This window comes from Equus przewalskii, chromosome 3 (assembly GCF_037783145.1).
Source record: "Equus przewalskii isolate Varuska chromosome 3, EquPr2, whole genome shotgun sequence".
Taxonomy (NCBI): domain Eukaryota; kingdom Metazoa; phylum Chordata; class Mammalia; order Perissodactyla; family Equidae; genus Equus; species Equus przewalskii.
Genome location: NC_091833.1, coordinates 85,600,977 through 85,618,494, shown reverse-complemented (window position 1 = coordinate 85,618,494; position 17,518 = coordinate 85,600,977). Strand labels below are relative to the sequence as shown.

Genomic DNA, 17,518 nt, shown 5'->3' with positions numbered 1-17,518 from the left:
CAGTAGGTTTAGTTGATTTATAGTGTTCAAGTCTTGCTAGAGGTAGTGGCTCTGTTTTTTCCCATCCTCGCGTTATTTGGTTGCAGTTACCACCTATAGCCACTGGGTGGGGGTTAAGAGCCACGTATTCTGAGCCCTCTGCCGTCAGCTGAAATCCAAGGGCTGAAGCTGCACTGAGTGGGTGGGGGGAGGGGCACTTTCTCCTGCGTGCTCTCAGGTTTTCTCCCTCTGCTCTGGCTATCTGCTCTCCTGGGGTGTTGGCTTGATGAGGTCACCCCTGTGAAAGCTCTCACCCTGGTAGAGGTCTTCCCTCTAGGCTGCAAGGGCCGTCGGGAGTCCTTGATGTTCTGGCAAATGAACATGTCCTCCCGCCATTCCTTCCCTTTTGGAGGCCTCCCACGGTCCTGGATTGCAGTCTTTAGGGGAGAGAGCGAAGTTGTCTCTTACCCTGTCCCACCTCCTCTGAGGGGGGCTCCAGGCTCTCTGCGCTCCATCGCATGGCTGCATGGGTCTCTCCCACGTTTTTTGTGTTGTGTTTGGATGTCCTCTGTTGGAGTATGGATGTTTATTGATTGTATGTTGGAGGGGAAACATTACTGGAAAAACTCACGCCACCATGATGCTGATGTCACTCTGTGTTCAAGTCTTTTATTTCCCTGTTGATCTTCTTGCCTGCTTGTTCTATCCGTTATTGAAAATAGAATATTGAAGTCTCCTGCTATTATTGTGGAATTGCCTGTTTCTCATTTCATTTCTATCAGTTTTTGCTTCATGTATTTTGGTGCCTTGTTGTTTGGTACATGTGAGTTTATAAGTTTTATATATTGTTTATAATTAAAGTTTTAAAAAGTGTGAAGGGAAGGACTCACTGTGGCAAATTTGAAACTTTCTGGAAGAGTGTAGATTAAATTGTTGGAAAAAATACATGTAAGTAGCTTTTTAAACAGTATATTAGTTATCTATTGCTGTGTGACAAATTAGTGACTTAAAACAACATTTATTACCTCACAGTTTCTGTGGGTCAGGAATCTGGGCACAGTTTACCTGAGTCCTCTGCTTCAGGGTTTCTCACAGACTGCCGTCGAGGTGTTAGCTGGGGCTCTAGTCAGCTCCTGGGGAAGGATCTGCTTCTAAGCTTACTCCATAATTGTTGACAGGATTTAGTTCTTTGCCATGTGGGCCTCTCCAACATGGCAGTTTGCTTAATCAAAGTGTGCAACCTAAGAAGGCAAAAGATATTGAGTGTGAACATGATAAAAGTCACCGATTAGTCATCTAATCTTGGGAATGACAACTCATCACTTTACCAGATTCTGTTGGCTAGGAGATGTCACTAGATCTCGCCCACCAAGGAGAGAGGATTGCGCAAGGCCTTGAATGCAGGAGACGGGGATCATTGGAAGCCGTGACAGAATCTGCCTATCAAAAACAGTTTTATGTCTACAGTTAGTTATGTGTAAGAACATAAGGAAAAAGTATATCAGAATATTTTCATTAGTTGCTATTTAAGTATTAGTCAAATAATAAAATTCTAAAATATTTTTTTTTTTTTAAAGATTTTATTTTTTTCCTTTTTCTCCCCAAAGCCCCCCAGTACATAGTTGTGTAGTCTTCGTTGTGGGTCCTTCTAGTTGTGGCATGTGGGACACTGCCTCAGTGTGGTCTGATGAGCAGTGCCATGTCCGCGCCCAGGATTCGAACCAACGAAACACTGGGCCGCCTGCAGCGGAGCGCGCGAACTTAACCACTCGGCCACGGGGCCAGCCCCATAAAATTCTAAAATATTTTGTTAGGACTGCGGTAAGATAGACTTTTTTTAAATGGATAAATTATATAGCCTCTTGCCAATCTGGGCAAGTTTCGTTTTAATTTGGGCACATAGAACTTTCTAAATATTAAATCATTAATTCTTACTTTCACTTATGCTTTTTTATTTATATGGATAAAGAATTTTAGGCTCGGTATTTAGTAACTCGGCTCAAGATCACTCAGAAATTAGGGTCAAATGCTCTGAGAGTACTTGCAGCCTCATTTAGGCTTGTTTTCCCAGTAGCTTTCTATGTCCCCAGGATTCAGAGTGTTTTTAATTTTTTTATATATCTGTAAAGAAAGAAAAGAATTTTCCACAGTTTTCTGGGGAAGATTGATTCCTGAGGGTTAGGGCAAGAGGGATGAAAAGCAGTTATGCTTGAACATCTGCTTCCCCTTTCTGGAAGGCAGAATGGTATAATGGTATAGTGGAAAGACTGCTGGGTTTGGGTATCTGAAGATCTGGGAATGAATCCTGGCTCTGCTGTTGACTGGCTGAATTACCTTAGGCAAGTCATTTATGCCCCTCTGGGGTTATTTTATCATGTGTAGAGTAAAGATGGCATCTTACCTACTTTATAAACCCCATTTGTTAAATGTCTGCCATTTATTTGGTACCATAGTAAACATTTTGTATATGCGTTGGCTCATTATTTACCACATCAGTCTCATTAGGTTTATTATTAACCTCATTCTAATGCAGTACTTGTATTGAAGACTTTTAAAGAAGCTATTGGAAAAAGGATTATGAGATAAAATAACAACATTGTAGAAAAGCAATTTAGAGTTTTTAATCCACAAACTATATAATTCATATATATACGAATTGCCATAAAATAATATTTGTTAAGTTTGTACCTTTGGCATTATGTAGAAGAAGCTAAATGGACATTTGTTTGGAAAATGATAGATGACACTTAATGGTGAACACTCTGAAAGCCATCTTAGTCCATTTTCATCACTGGTGGGAAAAAAAGAATTCTAGACCTTGTGCTATTAGAATGTGTGTGTGTGTGTGTGTGTATAAATTTGTATGCATTCTTATTGATTGCAGGGCAATTCATGATGTTAAAGCCACAGATTTGGGATTAGGGAAAGTAAGATTTAAGGCAGAAGTAGATTTTGATGGACGAGTTGTTACAAGATCCTATTTGGAAAAACAAGATTTTGACCAAATGCTACAAGTAAGTTTATGTATTTATTGTTTTCTTATATAGCCAAGGGTTAGAAAAATTACTTTTTAAGTAAGTAAAGTAAAACTTTTTCTTTTACAAGTCTTAAAGTCACTTCAGTTAACTGCTTAGGGTTCTAAAATTTGACAGAGACCCTTTTATTTACTACACAGTGGGTCAGAGAAGACAGCAAAAGAGCAACCTTATTAAAGTGCTTGTTATGTGCCAGGCATTTTATATGTGTTATCTAATTTACTCTCAACAACCCTGTGAGGTAAAAAAATAATATGTTCCTTTTTATATATAGGCAAATTGAGACACAGAAAGATTAAGTAACTTGCCTAAAATTGCAGAGCCATAATATGGAGTCAGATATGAATTTAGATCTCTGGGACTGCAGAACCCATGTTTTTTTGTTGAGTAGTTGAAAGGAGACTTTACAGAGGATAATATAATGAGCAGCGCAGAAGTTATCACTTGCTTTTGTCAAATCTTAACATTTCACTGTACTATATTTGCTTAAGATCTTATAAAAAGAAATAAATTGTTATGAAAACAATTGAAGCCCTGTTTTCTTGCAGATCCCTTTCTCCTTCCTCCATCCCTGAAACTAACAATTATCTTGGATTTAGTACCTATCATTTCCATTTAGGTTTTTATACTTTTCAACATATTTTTTCTTAGCATAATATATAATAACAATTTGGATGTTTAAAAATTTATAGAAATGGTATCATACTGTATGATCCCCTCTACAATTTGCTTCCTGGCATGTTTTTGAGATTCCTCCATGTCAATATGTTGCAGTTTATTTATCCAGTCTCCAGTCAACGGACATGTATATTGTTTCCAATGTTAAACTATTAGGAACAGTGCCACAATGGCATTCTCATACATGTTTCCTTGCTCTCACGTGCAAGAATTTCTTTAGGGTAATATAGAGCTAAATTTAAAATAGGTGAGCCATTGGATGAACATACCTTCAGCTGCCTTAGATATTGGCAAACTGTTCTCCAAAGTGTGTCAGTTTAACTTCCACCATCAGTGTTTCAAAGTTTCTGTTGCTTCGCATTCTCACTAGATTGTATTAACAGCGTTTTGAAAATTTTTGTCTTTATGATAGATGTGAAATCTTATCTAGCTGATTTAATTTATATTTCCGTGGCAGTAGTGAGGTTAATAAGCATTGACATTTATTGACCATTAGGAGTTCCTCTTTGCTTCTTGATTTGTTTAGTTAATTTCTGTTATTCTGACAGATTTTTAAACATTTTATTTTTTAGATACTGGATACTAATCCTTCCTCAGTTGCATATATGCAAGTGTCTTTTTCCAATTTATGATTTACCATTTCACTTTGTCGTACAGAAGATTTAATGTGGTTTTAAATTTTATGTCAAATTTGTAATCTTTTACTTTATTCTTTTTCTTATCTTGCTTGAGAAATCCTTCCTCATCCCATTATCATAAAAATATTCCCTTTTTTCTTCTAAAAGTTTTATGGTTTGTTTTTTACTTTTAGGTTTTTAATCCAGTTAGAAATGTTTGTTTGTTTAATGGTCTGAGGTAGAGATTTAATATTTTTTCCTTAAAGAAAGATAATTGCCCTGGCACTAATATTGAATAGTCTATTCTTTTCCCAGTAATTTTGTAATTACTACCTCTGGATCATTGTACACAGTTTTTTCTTGAATTGAATTCTTTTCAGAAATAGGTGGTCCATTGCTTATGGCTTGAAAGTTTTTCATTTTTCATTAAACTTAATGGTGTGTGTTACAGTTTTTATAAAAGAAATATCAGTGTACCACTATGATTTTTTAAAAACTTATATTGTTTTCCTGCTATCGTTTTCTTTATAGGAAATTCAACAAGTGAAAACTCCTGAAGAACTGGAGACCTTTATGCTTAAACATGGAGAAAATATTATTGATACTTTAGGAGCTGAAGTGGATAGACTTGAGAAGGAACTGAAAGTAAGATGCATTCATAATAATAATCTAATAATGTCAACTAGTTTTGACTCCATGTCAGACACTATGCTAATTGCATCATATGTATACTTTTATCTTCTCAGTAACCTCCTGATGTATTGGTAGTTATGGGTGAGAAAATGATTGAGTTAGAGAAATTGGATAATTTATTCAAGGAAGTAGGGGAATTGGGATTTGAACCTTTGTTGTTTAATTCCAAACTCTGTATGTTTAACCACTATGCTATACTGCTTGCTTAGTTTCTAAAATAGAGGGGTTTTTTGGTTTGTTTTTAAATAGGAAGCACTTCAAAAGTTTCTAGAGAAAGGTAGAAAGGAAAGTTTAGATTCTGTTCAAAAGTCGAAAAAATAGAGTATGACCTTAAACATATACATACATCTTGCTTTTAGTCCATCTGACATTATGTTTTCTGTTTGTTTCTGTTCAGTTGGAGATCATTACAACCTATTGATTTTTTACTGAAATATACCTGATCAGACTGCCTTTAAAAGTGTCTCAGTGCTCTGAAATTGTCATTTATTGATATATGAGTTCTATTTGTTTGCAATGAATAAAACTTATAAGTGATCTTTAACATATGTACCTTGTTTAAAGCAATGCACTTTCTTCAGTTGATGTTGACCATTTTTAGTTTTATTAAAAATTGAAGGGAAAAACCCCCAAAATTGAAGGGAAATATTTCTGCACTACTGTCTTTTCTTTTAGAAGAAAGACTTCAAATAAAATGATTTTGATTTTAATGTTAATAGTATAGTTCATGAGCTTTATCCGGCATGGCTTTCAAAGTTTCTGGATTATCAGTTCTCAAGTATTTTGGTTTTAAGACTGTTTACTTTCTTAAAAATTATTGAGGACCCAAGAAGCTTTTATTTATTTGAGTTTTATTATCAATATTTACTAAATTATAAATTAAAACTGAGAAATTTAAAAATATTTATTCATTTGAAAAAACAATAAACCTATTACATGTTAATGTAAATTACATTTTAACAGAAAATAACTGTATTTTCCAAAACAAAAAAATAGTGGGAAGAATGGTATTGTTTCACATCTGACAACTAGATTCCCATATCTGCTTCTGGATTTGTTCTGTTGCCGTATAATTATTTTGGTTGAAGAATGTGAAGAAAAGGGAGGAGCCTTCCTAAGTATTCTCATAGTCTTTTCAGATAATTATGATATTCTCTTTTGATATTATGCCACCACCTGACAACTGGTAGCCTCTTAAAGCTGAGTTGCAATTTGGAATCTGAAATCGTATCAATGAACTTTTCATACACTGTGAAGTTAGGGGCACAGTCCACAAGACTACCCTGGTTTCTTACACAAAGTGCAAAGATTGAGGGGTTCCCAAGACCACCCTTAGGTTTGATAATCCACTATAAGGACTCACAGAACTCACTGAATGCTGTTATACTCATGGCTGTGGTTTATTACAATCAAAGGATACAGATTGATACTAGCCAAAGGAAGAGGTGCAGGGGGCAGAGTTCCAAACATGGAGCTTCAGTTGTCCTCTCCCCATGGAGTCATGGACAGTGTTACTGTCCCGGCAACAATGTATGACAATTTATACAGAGTATTGCCAGCCAGGGAAGCTCAGCTGAGCCTTGGTGTCCAGAGATTTTATTGGGACTTCATAGTTGACTGCTTGAGTGGCTGCCTTTTTGTCTCAGCCCCTTCTGGAGGTAAAGCAGGTACTCTGTGGCCAGAAGATGAACAGAGACATAATTTTCAGACAGGACATTGCAAGGGCCTAGAGATTGCCTCCCAGTAGCCAACAGCAAAGGTCAGACCTCTCTTTGGGTATGATTAATTCTCTCCTAAAAACTATTATATTAAAATCTGTTGGTCTGTTTTTGTACTCTGAACAGATTTTTTAACCCATGCATGATCCATAACATTATGGATTGGTCCTTTGGAAAATATTGATTCACTGAATTTATGCACATCTTTCAAATGTTGATACATTTCTAAGTATTGGGAAACTGTCATGCTCATGCTGATGGATAGTTTTCAAACACTCTAATTTTCACTTGAAAGCTTGCATTTTATCATTATTAACAAATACTGTTAGTTGTTTTCCTTGAAGTACCAGACACATGTTGTTCATATTTTAAGAATACCACCCAAATTTGAATAATCATAGTTTGTTAATTATTCTTTCAAGTAAAAATGGTGTTCAGATAAAAAAATATGTGATTCAGCTCATAACTCAAGCAGTCACAGAGGGCCATTTCCTTGTGACAACATTTGACTTCAGTATGAAGCAGAGGACTTTCTACATGCTTCCCATTTTGTCACAGAATATTTTTAAAAGTGTACTTAACGGTTGAGGTTTAATAAATCAGTACTTTTTACTACTTCATGCAGGACACTTTAAAATGAAACTGGCTTTTTTTTTTTCTAATTGAGTGCCTGGCAGTAAAGGAACACAATGACTACCAGTATAGTTTGGTGCCATTTGCCTTGAATTGTGCAAAGGTGCCAGGAGTTTTATCCATCATTGCCTTTTTGCGATCAGAGGAAATGTCACCATAATAAAAAAGGCAGATAACAGCAGTGTTTTGCAAAAATAGTTTTGACCTCGGAGTCCCCCTGAAAAGATCTCAGGACCCCAGTGATCCTTGGACTACACTTTGAAAACCACTGTTACAAATAAAATGCAAGGTGATTATTTTTGTGCAAGGTGACCTGAGAATGAATAAATTTTGCTTTTCCATTCTATCTTTTTATTTCCCTGGCAAGGAAAATAATGGACTTTTAAACTGAATTTTTATTTTAGCTTTACTTTTTAATAGAAACAGTAAGTCAGAAGCCAGATTAAGAATAATTAACAAATTGGTCATTTTTAACTATATTTTCACAATCAGATAAGCTTATTGTTTTTGTTTAGCTAACTTTGTGCTTTAATTAGAAGCTATTAAATCCTTAATAGATTGAACTCTCTCTTAAGTGTTTTTGAATTATGTAAGCCTTTCAAATCAGGAAGCCAAGTTTAACCCCCATGTTCAGGTGCAAACACCTCTAAGGTAATAAGGCATAATTGATATAAAGTCAAAGGAAAAGTTCTTTATAGTGCTACCAAACCAAGAGAATGCATGAATGTAATTCTTTTTTCTTGTCAAGAAAGTAAGCCGATTTTCATTTGAAAACTAAAACTTTGTACATTAGCTTGTTCCGTCCTTTTTAGTGTCATGTTATGGTTGCCTTCTAAGTTTAAATTTTAATAATTATTGAATTACTTTGGAAGGTGACAGTGATAAAATTCTGCAGCAGTATAGACATCTCTCTTGAGTAATGTCATTGATCTATATATTAGAATAGGTGATTTGTTTGGCTTGAAGTCTATAATGTGCATAGTTCTATGTAAGGATGTTAAAAATAATAGAAGCTAATTTATGAAGTCCCATATTGTAAGTGTGAAATATATCTTGTTCTTTTTTTTTCTAAGATTGGCACCTGAGCTCACAACTGTTGCCAGTCTTTTTTTTCTTCTGCTTTATCTCCCCAAAGCCCCCCAGTACATAGTTGTATATCTTAGTTGCAGGTCCTTCTATTTGTGGCATGTGTGACGCCGCCTCAGTGTGGTCTGACGAGCGGTGCCGTGTCCGCGCCCAGGATCCAAACTGTTGAAACCCTGGGCCGCCGAAGCGGAGTGCAAGAACTTAACCACTCGGCCACCGGGCCGGTCACTGTCTTGTTCTTATTTTGAAGTTCTTTGAACTGTTAACTTAAATTTTTTTGTTCTGCGTCTATATTTCAATCTGAGGATAGACTCTTCTCCTATCCCTCTGTGAAATATTTTGTGTTTGGGAGGAAATAATTCTGTTGGAAATTAATTCAGTGGGAAGATGCCACAGCATTTGCAAATTCCTAATGAGTAATGTTCCAGTTAAATGCTCTGCCCTTTACTTTGTCTTTTGCTTCTCTAAATGCATCCTCCTATATAGTATTTTCTCAACTTGAGTCTGCAGCGTTCCAAAATAAATTATGTAATTTGGTTTTCATCTCTCCATAATATGAGTGTTGGAATAAAATCTGTCTGTGGTGTGTAGCATGTTCCAATTCGTGTTGAACAGTGCCTGGGACATAATAGATTTATAGGTATTTGTTGAATAAATGAATGAAAATTATAAGTTGGATAACAGTGGTTGATTTTCAATTCTATTTAACAAATATTCAGTTTCTACTATGCACGTGATATTTTATTAGGCACTACGCATTCAAATTTAAGGATATTAACCCTGTTTCTTTTATTCACTTATTCAGCAAACATTATGTGTGTCTGCTTTGTATTGGGCACATTACATTTAGGAATTTGATTACTATTCTCTCTGAAAACTTGATTTAAAAAAGCAGAGTAAATTAACTTTTTAGTTTCTTTTTCTTGAAATCAGATTTTTATTAGGACACATTTGTTATATAGTGCTTTTTAGATAGAGTAATTTCAAAGTTTCCTTGAACAGATAAAATTTTTCACCTCATGTTGGATGGGTAAGGGTTGATTGGAATGGGAAAATAAAACTGTTTCGTTTCTGTATGAGGAAATCTTTTTTTATTCCATATTGAATTTAAAGAATTCTAGACACAGGGAATAGTTTAAGATAAAGAAAACATTGAGAACAAAAGTGTACTCCCTATGTTTGGTGGTCCTTGACCACTCAGGATCCAAGGGGAAAGTATCCCTAGGTACACTCAAATAACACTGGTTTTAAGAAAAATCCCAGTGCACATTCAATAGAATTCCTTAACTGGAGCTAAACTCCAGTATTATACCAGATCTTTGTCTTTATAATTGAATTCCTTTAATATGAGTAATATTCAAATGTTTTGGGACATTATTTTTTCAGCTTGGAATTATTAATCCTGACTGATCATTAGAATCACGTAGAAGAGCTTTTTTTTTTTCGTTCTTCTTGTCCCCAAGCCCCCCGGTACATAGTTGTATATTCTAGTTATAGGTCCTTCTAGTTGTGGCATGTGGGACGCTGCCTCAGCGTGGCCTGATGAGCGGTGCCATGTCTGCACCCAGGATCTGAACCAGCAAAACCCTGGGCTGCCGAAGCGGAGCGTGCAAACTCAACCACTTGGCCACAGGACTGGGCACCTAAAGAGCTTTTTTCTCCTTATTGATTTACTTTTACAATTTTTATCAAATAATACATAAAGTTTATAGAGCCAAACAGAACTGAAAAGCTTATAACAGAAATGTGTCACCTCCCTCACTCTCCTCAATCCTTAGTTCTACTTCTGAGATAACTATTTTTAATACTTTTATTATTTCTTTTATATTTACTGCCATATTTCTACAGAAAAGTCTTATATCGCTCCTCCTGATTTAAACACTGTGTATTTCCTCTTTGTTAGGGGTAGATTTACTTATACACTCTTTTCTGTTCTCCATTCTCATAATATCACTATTGCACTTTATTACACTTTTAATTACTCCTAGATTGAGTTAGGCGTCCTTAGTTTATGTACTCTTAAGGAAAAACCCCCAAAATCTTTACTTTGCTCTGTAGTAGCAGACTATTATAATTGCCTGCTTACTTGCCTTCATCTCCTCACTTAGAAGTGAGTTCGTTGAAGGCAAGTGCTGTTTGTGTCCTGTGCGTTGTTGTGTATACTTCAGTGCCTGGTACAGAGTAGTCGTGTAAGGAAGATTTTTTTGTTGTTACTGAATTGAAGTTCCTTAAGCTAGCATTTAAGAGTTTTCACAACCTGGCTTCTGCCTGCCTTTCCAGCCTCGTTACTAAGCCTGCCTTTTTCACAGTTCTGTGCTGACTATACCGTACTGCCAGTGTATACTTTCCAGGCTCTGACTTTGCTCATGCTGTTTCTTCTGTCTACATCCTCTTCATCATCTATCTGGAAAACTCACCACGTTCAAACCTTACTTAGATATTATATCCTCAGTGACCTCTTTCTGGATCTCATAAGCAAAAGTAATCTCACATTTTTGTCCCCAGAGTTATTATTTAGTACATTGTAATAGTTTAGGAGCTTGGGGTCTGGAGTCAGACCTGGAATCTATCCTGGCTCCAAGACTTACTAGCTGTATGACTTAGGACAGGTTAGTTAATTTCTTCAAACTTCATGTTTCTCATATGTAAAGTGGAAATAATTGGATTATTATAGGGATTTTAAAACCCACACATGCATATAGAACCTCTTATCACAGTACTTGACATGAGTAACTGCTCTTTAAATGTTAACTGTTATTATCAGCTATAATGTCTTAACTCCTAGATGGTTATTGATACACTTGTCTCCCTGCCTAAACTCAGTCCCTCAGGGTCAGGAACAGTCTTACGTAATAATCATAGCTCCACTTTCTAGCACAGTGCCTGGCCCAAGACTATATGGATTGTTACTAAAATATATAAAATAAGTGAGTATCAGTTTACTCTTTCTGATTACTGTTGTTTTGCGGTGGTTTTCTCTTCACTACGAACAAGAGCGTATTTCCAGTGCTTTGCAATGCTTGGCATGTACTAGATTCCTAATCCATTATTGTGTTAGTGAACGCACACACTCGGGGAGGTAGGACTACTTGCTGTACTGTTTATAGTGTGGAATTGGTCTATTTATGTATTGATCTTATTTTTTTATTTATACAAATATTTTTCTTGCTGGTATGATAGAATGAAATAGTTTCACCAGATGTTTTCAGTGGCCTTAGTGATCAAAAGGAGTAATGGAAACAGAAGATTTTGCTTTGCTCTGAATAATATGGTGGTGATTTTTCCTTCCAGAAACGAAATCCTGAAGTTCGACATGTAGATTTGGAGATATTATAGATTTGCTGGAATGAATCACCTCGGAGGGAGCCTTGGAAACAAGGTTGTCCAGCCTACTTTCCCACGCTGAAGGAGTCAACGCCATTCAGAAGCCATTTTTTTGAAGATGGAGGAAATATTTTATGTAAAGGGCAATTCAGTAGCCCACAGAACTAAAACTACTTCTTGCTTCTAAGAGACGTATTACAAGTGGAATCCATTTGGAAATCATGTTCTCATGTTTCAGTAGGAAACATTTTAGTTACTTAAATTGTTCATAATTTCTCACTTTAGTCTGTCAGAGTGTATTATACCTTGTAATCATGTTTCCTTTCTTCACGTTGGTAAAAAGAAGCGGCATCCACAGGATTATGACTTTTAATTTTGTTGCCACTGAAGATTTCACTCCATCACATCCTGCCAATCTTGAACATTCTGGCTAAATCTTGATTTGTGCTTTTTAAACAGTCACTCCATTTCAAAGTTTATCTTTCCTTATAGAGTGTAGAAATTATTTCTATAATACCTTGTAATTTTGCCCTGAGTGCTATGGAGGAACACTCTTCTAACCTAGTTATCTGTAAATGTTCATTCCAGAAATGGCTTAGTTACTGAATTGAAGGAAGACATTTCAGTACACTTCTTTGGTCATAGTAGTTGCCATTTTGTAAAATTTCTTACCTTTCCTTTGCTTTCTCTCCTTGTTTAGTTTAATTTTTCTAATGGTAGAAGATAGAAAATAACCCTAGATGTTTCCATAGGCCAGTGTGATGACTGGTTTTTTCTTTTTGTTTTTTAAGTGGCTTCAGTGCCATAATGTGTATTTACTAGGAGATAATGCATTTATAAGCATTTTAACATTCTGTAAAATGGACTAGAAATATTTATAATTTTACAGTCAGGACAGCATTTTATTTTTAATTTATTTAAAAAGAGGCACTACTTATGTAAATCTGGACTGTGGGATATTTCTTGCTTTAAGAGAAAGAAAAGCAAATCTCTCGTGGAAACTTGTGGCCATGATTTTGTATAATGTCATAGTCGATAGTGTGTCTGTAACATGTTTTTTGCAGTTACAAATGGGCATTTAACACAATATATGACTATAACACTTATATAAGTAAGTAACTTTCTAATGATCATAAAGTTTCAAGATGAAAAAACATGTAATTCAGTAATTGAAAATTCAGTGCAAAACTACGGCTGTGTCTCCATTCATCAGAACAACTCATACGCACTTTAAGTTGTTCAGGTAGCATTGTCCAGTTCAGTGAGCATTGTCCATGCAAGAGTGGTGGCTGGGTGATCTCTTTGCTGGATAAGTGAGTGCTAGACATTAGACCTAACTACCAGTGTGAAGTCAGTGTCTAAAAACTTACTTAGATTGAACTTTATGAACTTCAGCAAATTGTAATGCTGGAAGCAAAAAATAAACATTTGATTAAAGGGTTTGTAATGATAATTTTTTGACCCAGAAATGTCATTTACTGGAAAATTGTGAAAGTTTACATTGGTGTACCTTTTTTTTTTTTTTTACCGTTACAGAGCATTTTGTGTGCTGTACATTTTAAGCAAAATAACATTCCAGTTTTATTTTTTAAGATATAAAATTGTTTTTTTAATATATATATACACACACACACACACACACACATATATATACACAAACACACAGTTTGATTCTCTGTTCTTACGGTTTCAAATTCTTCACCCCTACTTTTTAAAAAACTATTTTTTACCCATTATAATTCACTGTATACTTTCTATGTCTTCCTGTCTCCCTTTTCCCACCTACCATTTGTTATTTCATGTCACTGCCATGTGGGAGGGTACCAAATTATATCCAATTCCCTCCTCGTAAAATTACTCTGAAAAATTTCACATAGCTAGACAAGAATAATTAACTCATTGAAAAAAATATCAAAGTTGATGTGTAGAAGTGATTCCAAATGGTAGATTGTTTTAGAACTTCCTGAAAGAGGGCCGTTCCTGATATTTCTTTGAGTTTTCTAATTTGATTTTGATTGAGGTCATACCTCTTCTTAAATAATTGAAGGCTTATGTTTCTGACTTTTCTTTCCAGTTCTGTCCTGCACTGATATTTTAAAGTTTGTTTAAGCAAAATTTGACATAAAGAGCTACAGCCTATCTAGGAATTTTGAGTATTTCTGTGGAATCAGGCAATGTATGACATCACTAGTACTTTTGTTTTTTCCTTTTAAACTAGAGACAAATTTGAATATAAAACCAAGGATTGGGGTCTCTTTCTTTACAAATTAACATAATACATAATCTAGTTGTCCAGGTTTCTTGTTTCTGTTTTTTTCCAAATTAATACTTCTTACTTTAAGTCTTGCCCTGATGCATAGTATTTGAATATTTAAGCATATAAATTTTAATATTTTCAAGGAAAATAGCTTCTGTAGTTGAATAATTGCAAAACTAATGTTGCACGGAGAAGAGGGCAGTGAAGGACCCATAACGCCTATGTGTACAACGCTGAAATTTGGGAACTATCAAAGGTAAAGTATACTTGTTTTCAGCTCTGGCTGAGAATGGATCTCTAATCAACTGTAAGTATCAGGTCCCAAACTACATAAGGTGGCACATTTTTTAGACTTGGCAGTGAAAGGATGAGGAATGGAGACCTATTTTTAAGTGGACCATGTTGGTGGTCAATAGTATCCATTTCCAAAGAGGGAGATTCCTTAACATACTGAGTAAACGATGAGATAGGATCAGATTGGAAAATTTTTCAATTTTTTCAAAAACAATGTTAATCTCTGCATACATACACCTACACACATAGCAAATAACTCAGAATAACAAAATAAAATGACTTGTATTTTGGGTTATGATTTTAGTGTTACCTTAATTATCCCATAATTTAAATAATGCTTTTTGCTAAAATTATATCATGTAAAGGAGATGCCTTAAATTTTAAATCTTTTTTGAGGTAGAATGCTGGGAACTACAGAAAATTGCAGTCATTTGGAATTTGTTCTATCTTAGATTGCATTTGTCAAGCTTTGGCATTTCTTTTAAATGTGATGACCCCCAATTTGCCAAACTGTCAGAAGTCAGTGAAGCAAAGAATTGAAGGTAAACTGTTGATTCAAAGATTGTCTCCCCTAAATCCCTCATCCCTGCCTCTGAAATGGAACTTTGGAAGGCATTTATTTAGAAGATTGGTCTGGCAGCCTTTATATTTGAATTAAGTTTACTAGCATCCCCACACTTGGTTTTATGGAGAGAGAAAACTTTTGTTTCTATTACACTGTATTTCATCTGTCTGATTTTGCTGGCAGATTAAGATGGTCCTGGTCTCTCAGGATGCTTTTTTCCTTAATAAATGTCTTATGTAAATAAGAGCAGTTCACTTACTAGTTTGGGATTTTTTTCCCCTGATAAATAAATGTTTGTTAAACATAAATCCTTGTTTACTTCATGTGCTGAGACAAACTGTTGTAATCTGATACATTTTACCTTGAAAATCATGTCTGTGTTTTTGAACAGAATTTATTATTCATTGAGTATGCTTCTTAGTTTGTAAGTGTCATGGTTTTACAAAACCAAAATATAACAACTTAGTCGTTTTATAATCAGTTTTTAGTATAAAGAAAACTGTTATTAATACACCATTAGGAAATCATGTGTTTAGTAAAGTGCAAATCCAAAAAGTTATATCCCTTAGTGATACATATTAACATTATGTTTTGAGAAAATGAGTTATTTAAACATGTTAATTAGGTTATTTCTTTTGAGATGTATCTATATAGTGTATTTAGAGAAAAAAATGCAAAACATAAAAACACCAATGCTACAACCTGGAGCCAGCCAGCACTGGTATCCAAGTTGAATTCTTTACTAATCCTGTAGAAATGCCAAGTTTATTTTCTTTTTCACAAGAAACTAAAGCAAAGTAATTATTCAAAGAAATTTGATATTTTGGAGGGCATAGTTCCCTCTCCAAAATCAAAACTTATTGAAAATAGAAGCACTATAGTTTAGAATTTGCATAGCAAAATATAGAATTGTATCTATGTCTTTAAGGGCTTGTGCTTTAAAATAGACATAAATTGGGGGCTGGCCCCGTGGCCGAGCGGTTAAGTTCGCACGCTCTGCTGCAGGCGGCCCAGTGTTTCGTTGGTTCGAATCCTGGGCACGGACATGGCACTGCTCATCAAACCACGCTGAGGCGGTGTCCCACATGCCACAACTGGAAGGACCCACAACGAAGAATATGCAACTATGTACTGGGGGGTGTTGGGAGAAAAAGGAAAAAAAATAAAATCTTAAAATAGACATAAATTCATAGTTACAGAGAATAGATTGGTGGTTACCAGAAGGGAAGGGGTTTCAAGGGGGGGTGGGCCAATATAATGTATACCAATTTTACCTCAATTAAAAAAATAGGCTTAAAAGTAAAAACATACCTGTTTGCTTTATGATAGCTATCAACAGGATAATTTGAGCTCTTTATGCCAGGCCCGTTTTACAAGTATTAACCCATTTAATCCTTACAAAGAGCCAGTGCAGTAGGGATTATTATTCACTTTTTTACAGATGAGGAAACTGAGATACAGTAGATAAGAAAATGTGCCTGAGGACACTCAGCTGGTAAGAGGCGGTCAGGATTTGAACTCAAGTCTGGCTCTCTACAGCTGAGCAGAAGAGACCAAGAAACATAACACTGTATAGAAAGTGGAAATGAAGTATTCATTTTGCTATAAAATAAGCAACTAAATTAATATTCAGTAGTCAGACAACTAGCTGGATCTTACTTGCACTGCTTGGGACAGGGGGATGGTGGGGTGGGGTTGTGGATGGGACATTGATGTTTTATGAAAGCTGAGGAATTTTCTCTCACTTTTGAGATTGATTTTCAAGCATTACTTACAGGCCATCTTAAAGGCATATCCAGAAGACGATATTTAGTTCAACTGTCAAGTCATTGATTTGAACCACATAGGAAAGAAATTTAGGGAAAGGTATGAAAATTAGTGTTAATCAGAATTTTAAAAAATATTTTAAAATTGTATTTGAATAGAAAAAACATTCATATGATCCAAAATTAAGAATGTTCAAACAGATGTAAAGGGAACATTCTCCCAAGTCTGACCCCTAGCTACTCATTTTCTTCTCCCAGAGGCAACTGATATTACAAGCTTGTGATGTATCCTTATAGATACTTGATATATATATGTACACATACATACGTAACGTATATACATGTATAATGTATATTTCCTCTAATATATATTTGTGTTCACTGAAAATTATTACATCAAGAACGTGTAACACAATATAGGGCTGTGCTTTACCATATGATAGCCACTTGTGACTTGGGCTGTTTACGTTTAAATAAATAAAATTAAAAATTCATTTCCCCAGTTGGATTAGCCACTTTTTCAGGTGCTAAATATGTGGCTAGTGGCTACCCTGTTGGACAGTGCAGATATAGAATAGTTCCATTATCGCAGAAACTACTTTTGGACAGCACTAATATGGTGGATTAAATTAATCCTAATCTTTGTTTAATAGTTGAGAGCATCCTTATAAGTGTAAAGCAAAATGGTAGTTTCTGTTGTTGGAAGCAGGGCCAAGAAATTCTAGCTTAGCTCTTAGAAATGTATTGCTATATAGTTAGCTCTTGGGCTATAACTTTAGGCTACCTACTAGTTAGTATTGCTTTGGACAAGTAAAATTTCTCATCTTCAAAATAGTTTGAACTTGACTTCATCTCTCCAAAGAACACAATCAA

At 35.2% G+C, this 17,518-nt stretch overlaps 1 protein-coding gene across 1 annotated transcript in view; it reads left to right on the top strand.

Moving 5' to 3' along the window:
• SLC30A9 (solute carrier family 30 member 9) overlaps positions 1 to 13,216 on the top strand; it is a 102,218-nt gene extending 89,002 nt beyond the window's left edge. Inside the window, exons 16-18 of the mRNA XM_070615038.1 lie at positions 2,864 to 2,993; positions 4,841 to 4,954; positions 11,731 to 13,216. Of these exons, the coding sequence (XP_070471139.1) occupies positions 2,864 to 2,993; positions 4,841 to 4,954; positions 11,731 to 11,775 (289 nt within the window). The 3' untranslated portion in view covers positions 11,776 to 13,216. The remainder of the gene's footprint in view (positions 1 to 2,863; positions 2,994 to 4,840; positions 4,955 to 11,730) is intronic.
• Positions 13,217 to 17,518: the final 4,302 nt, after the last annotated feature.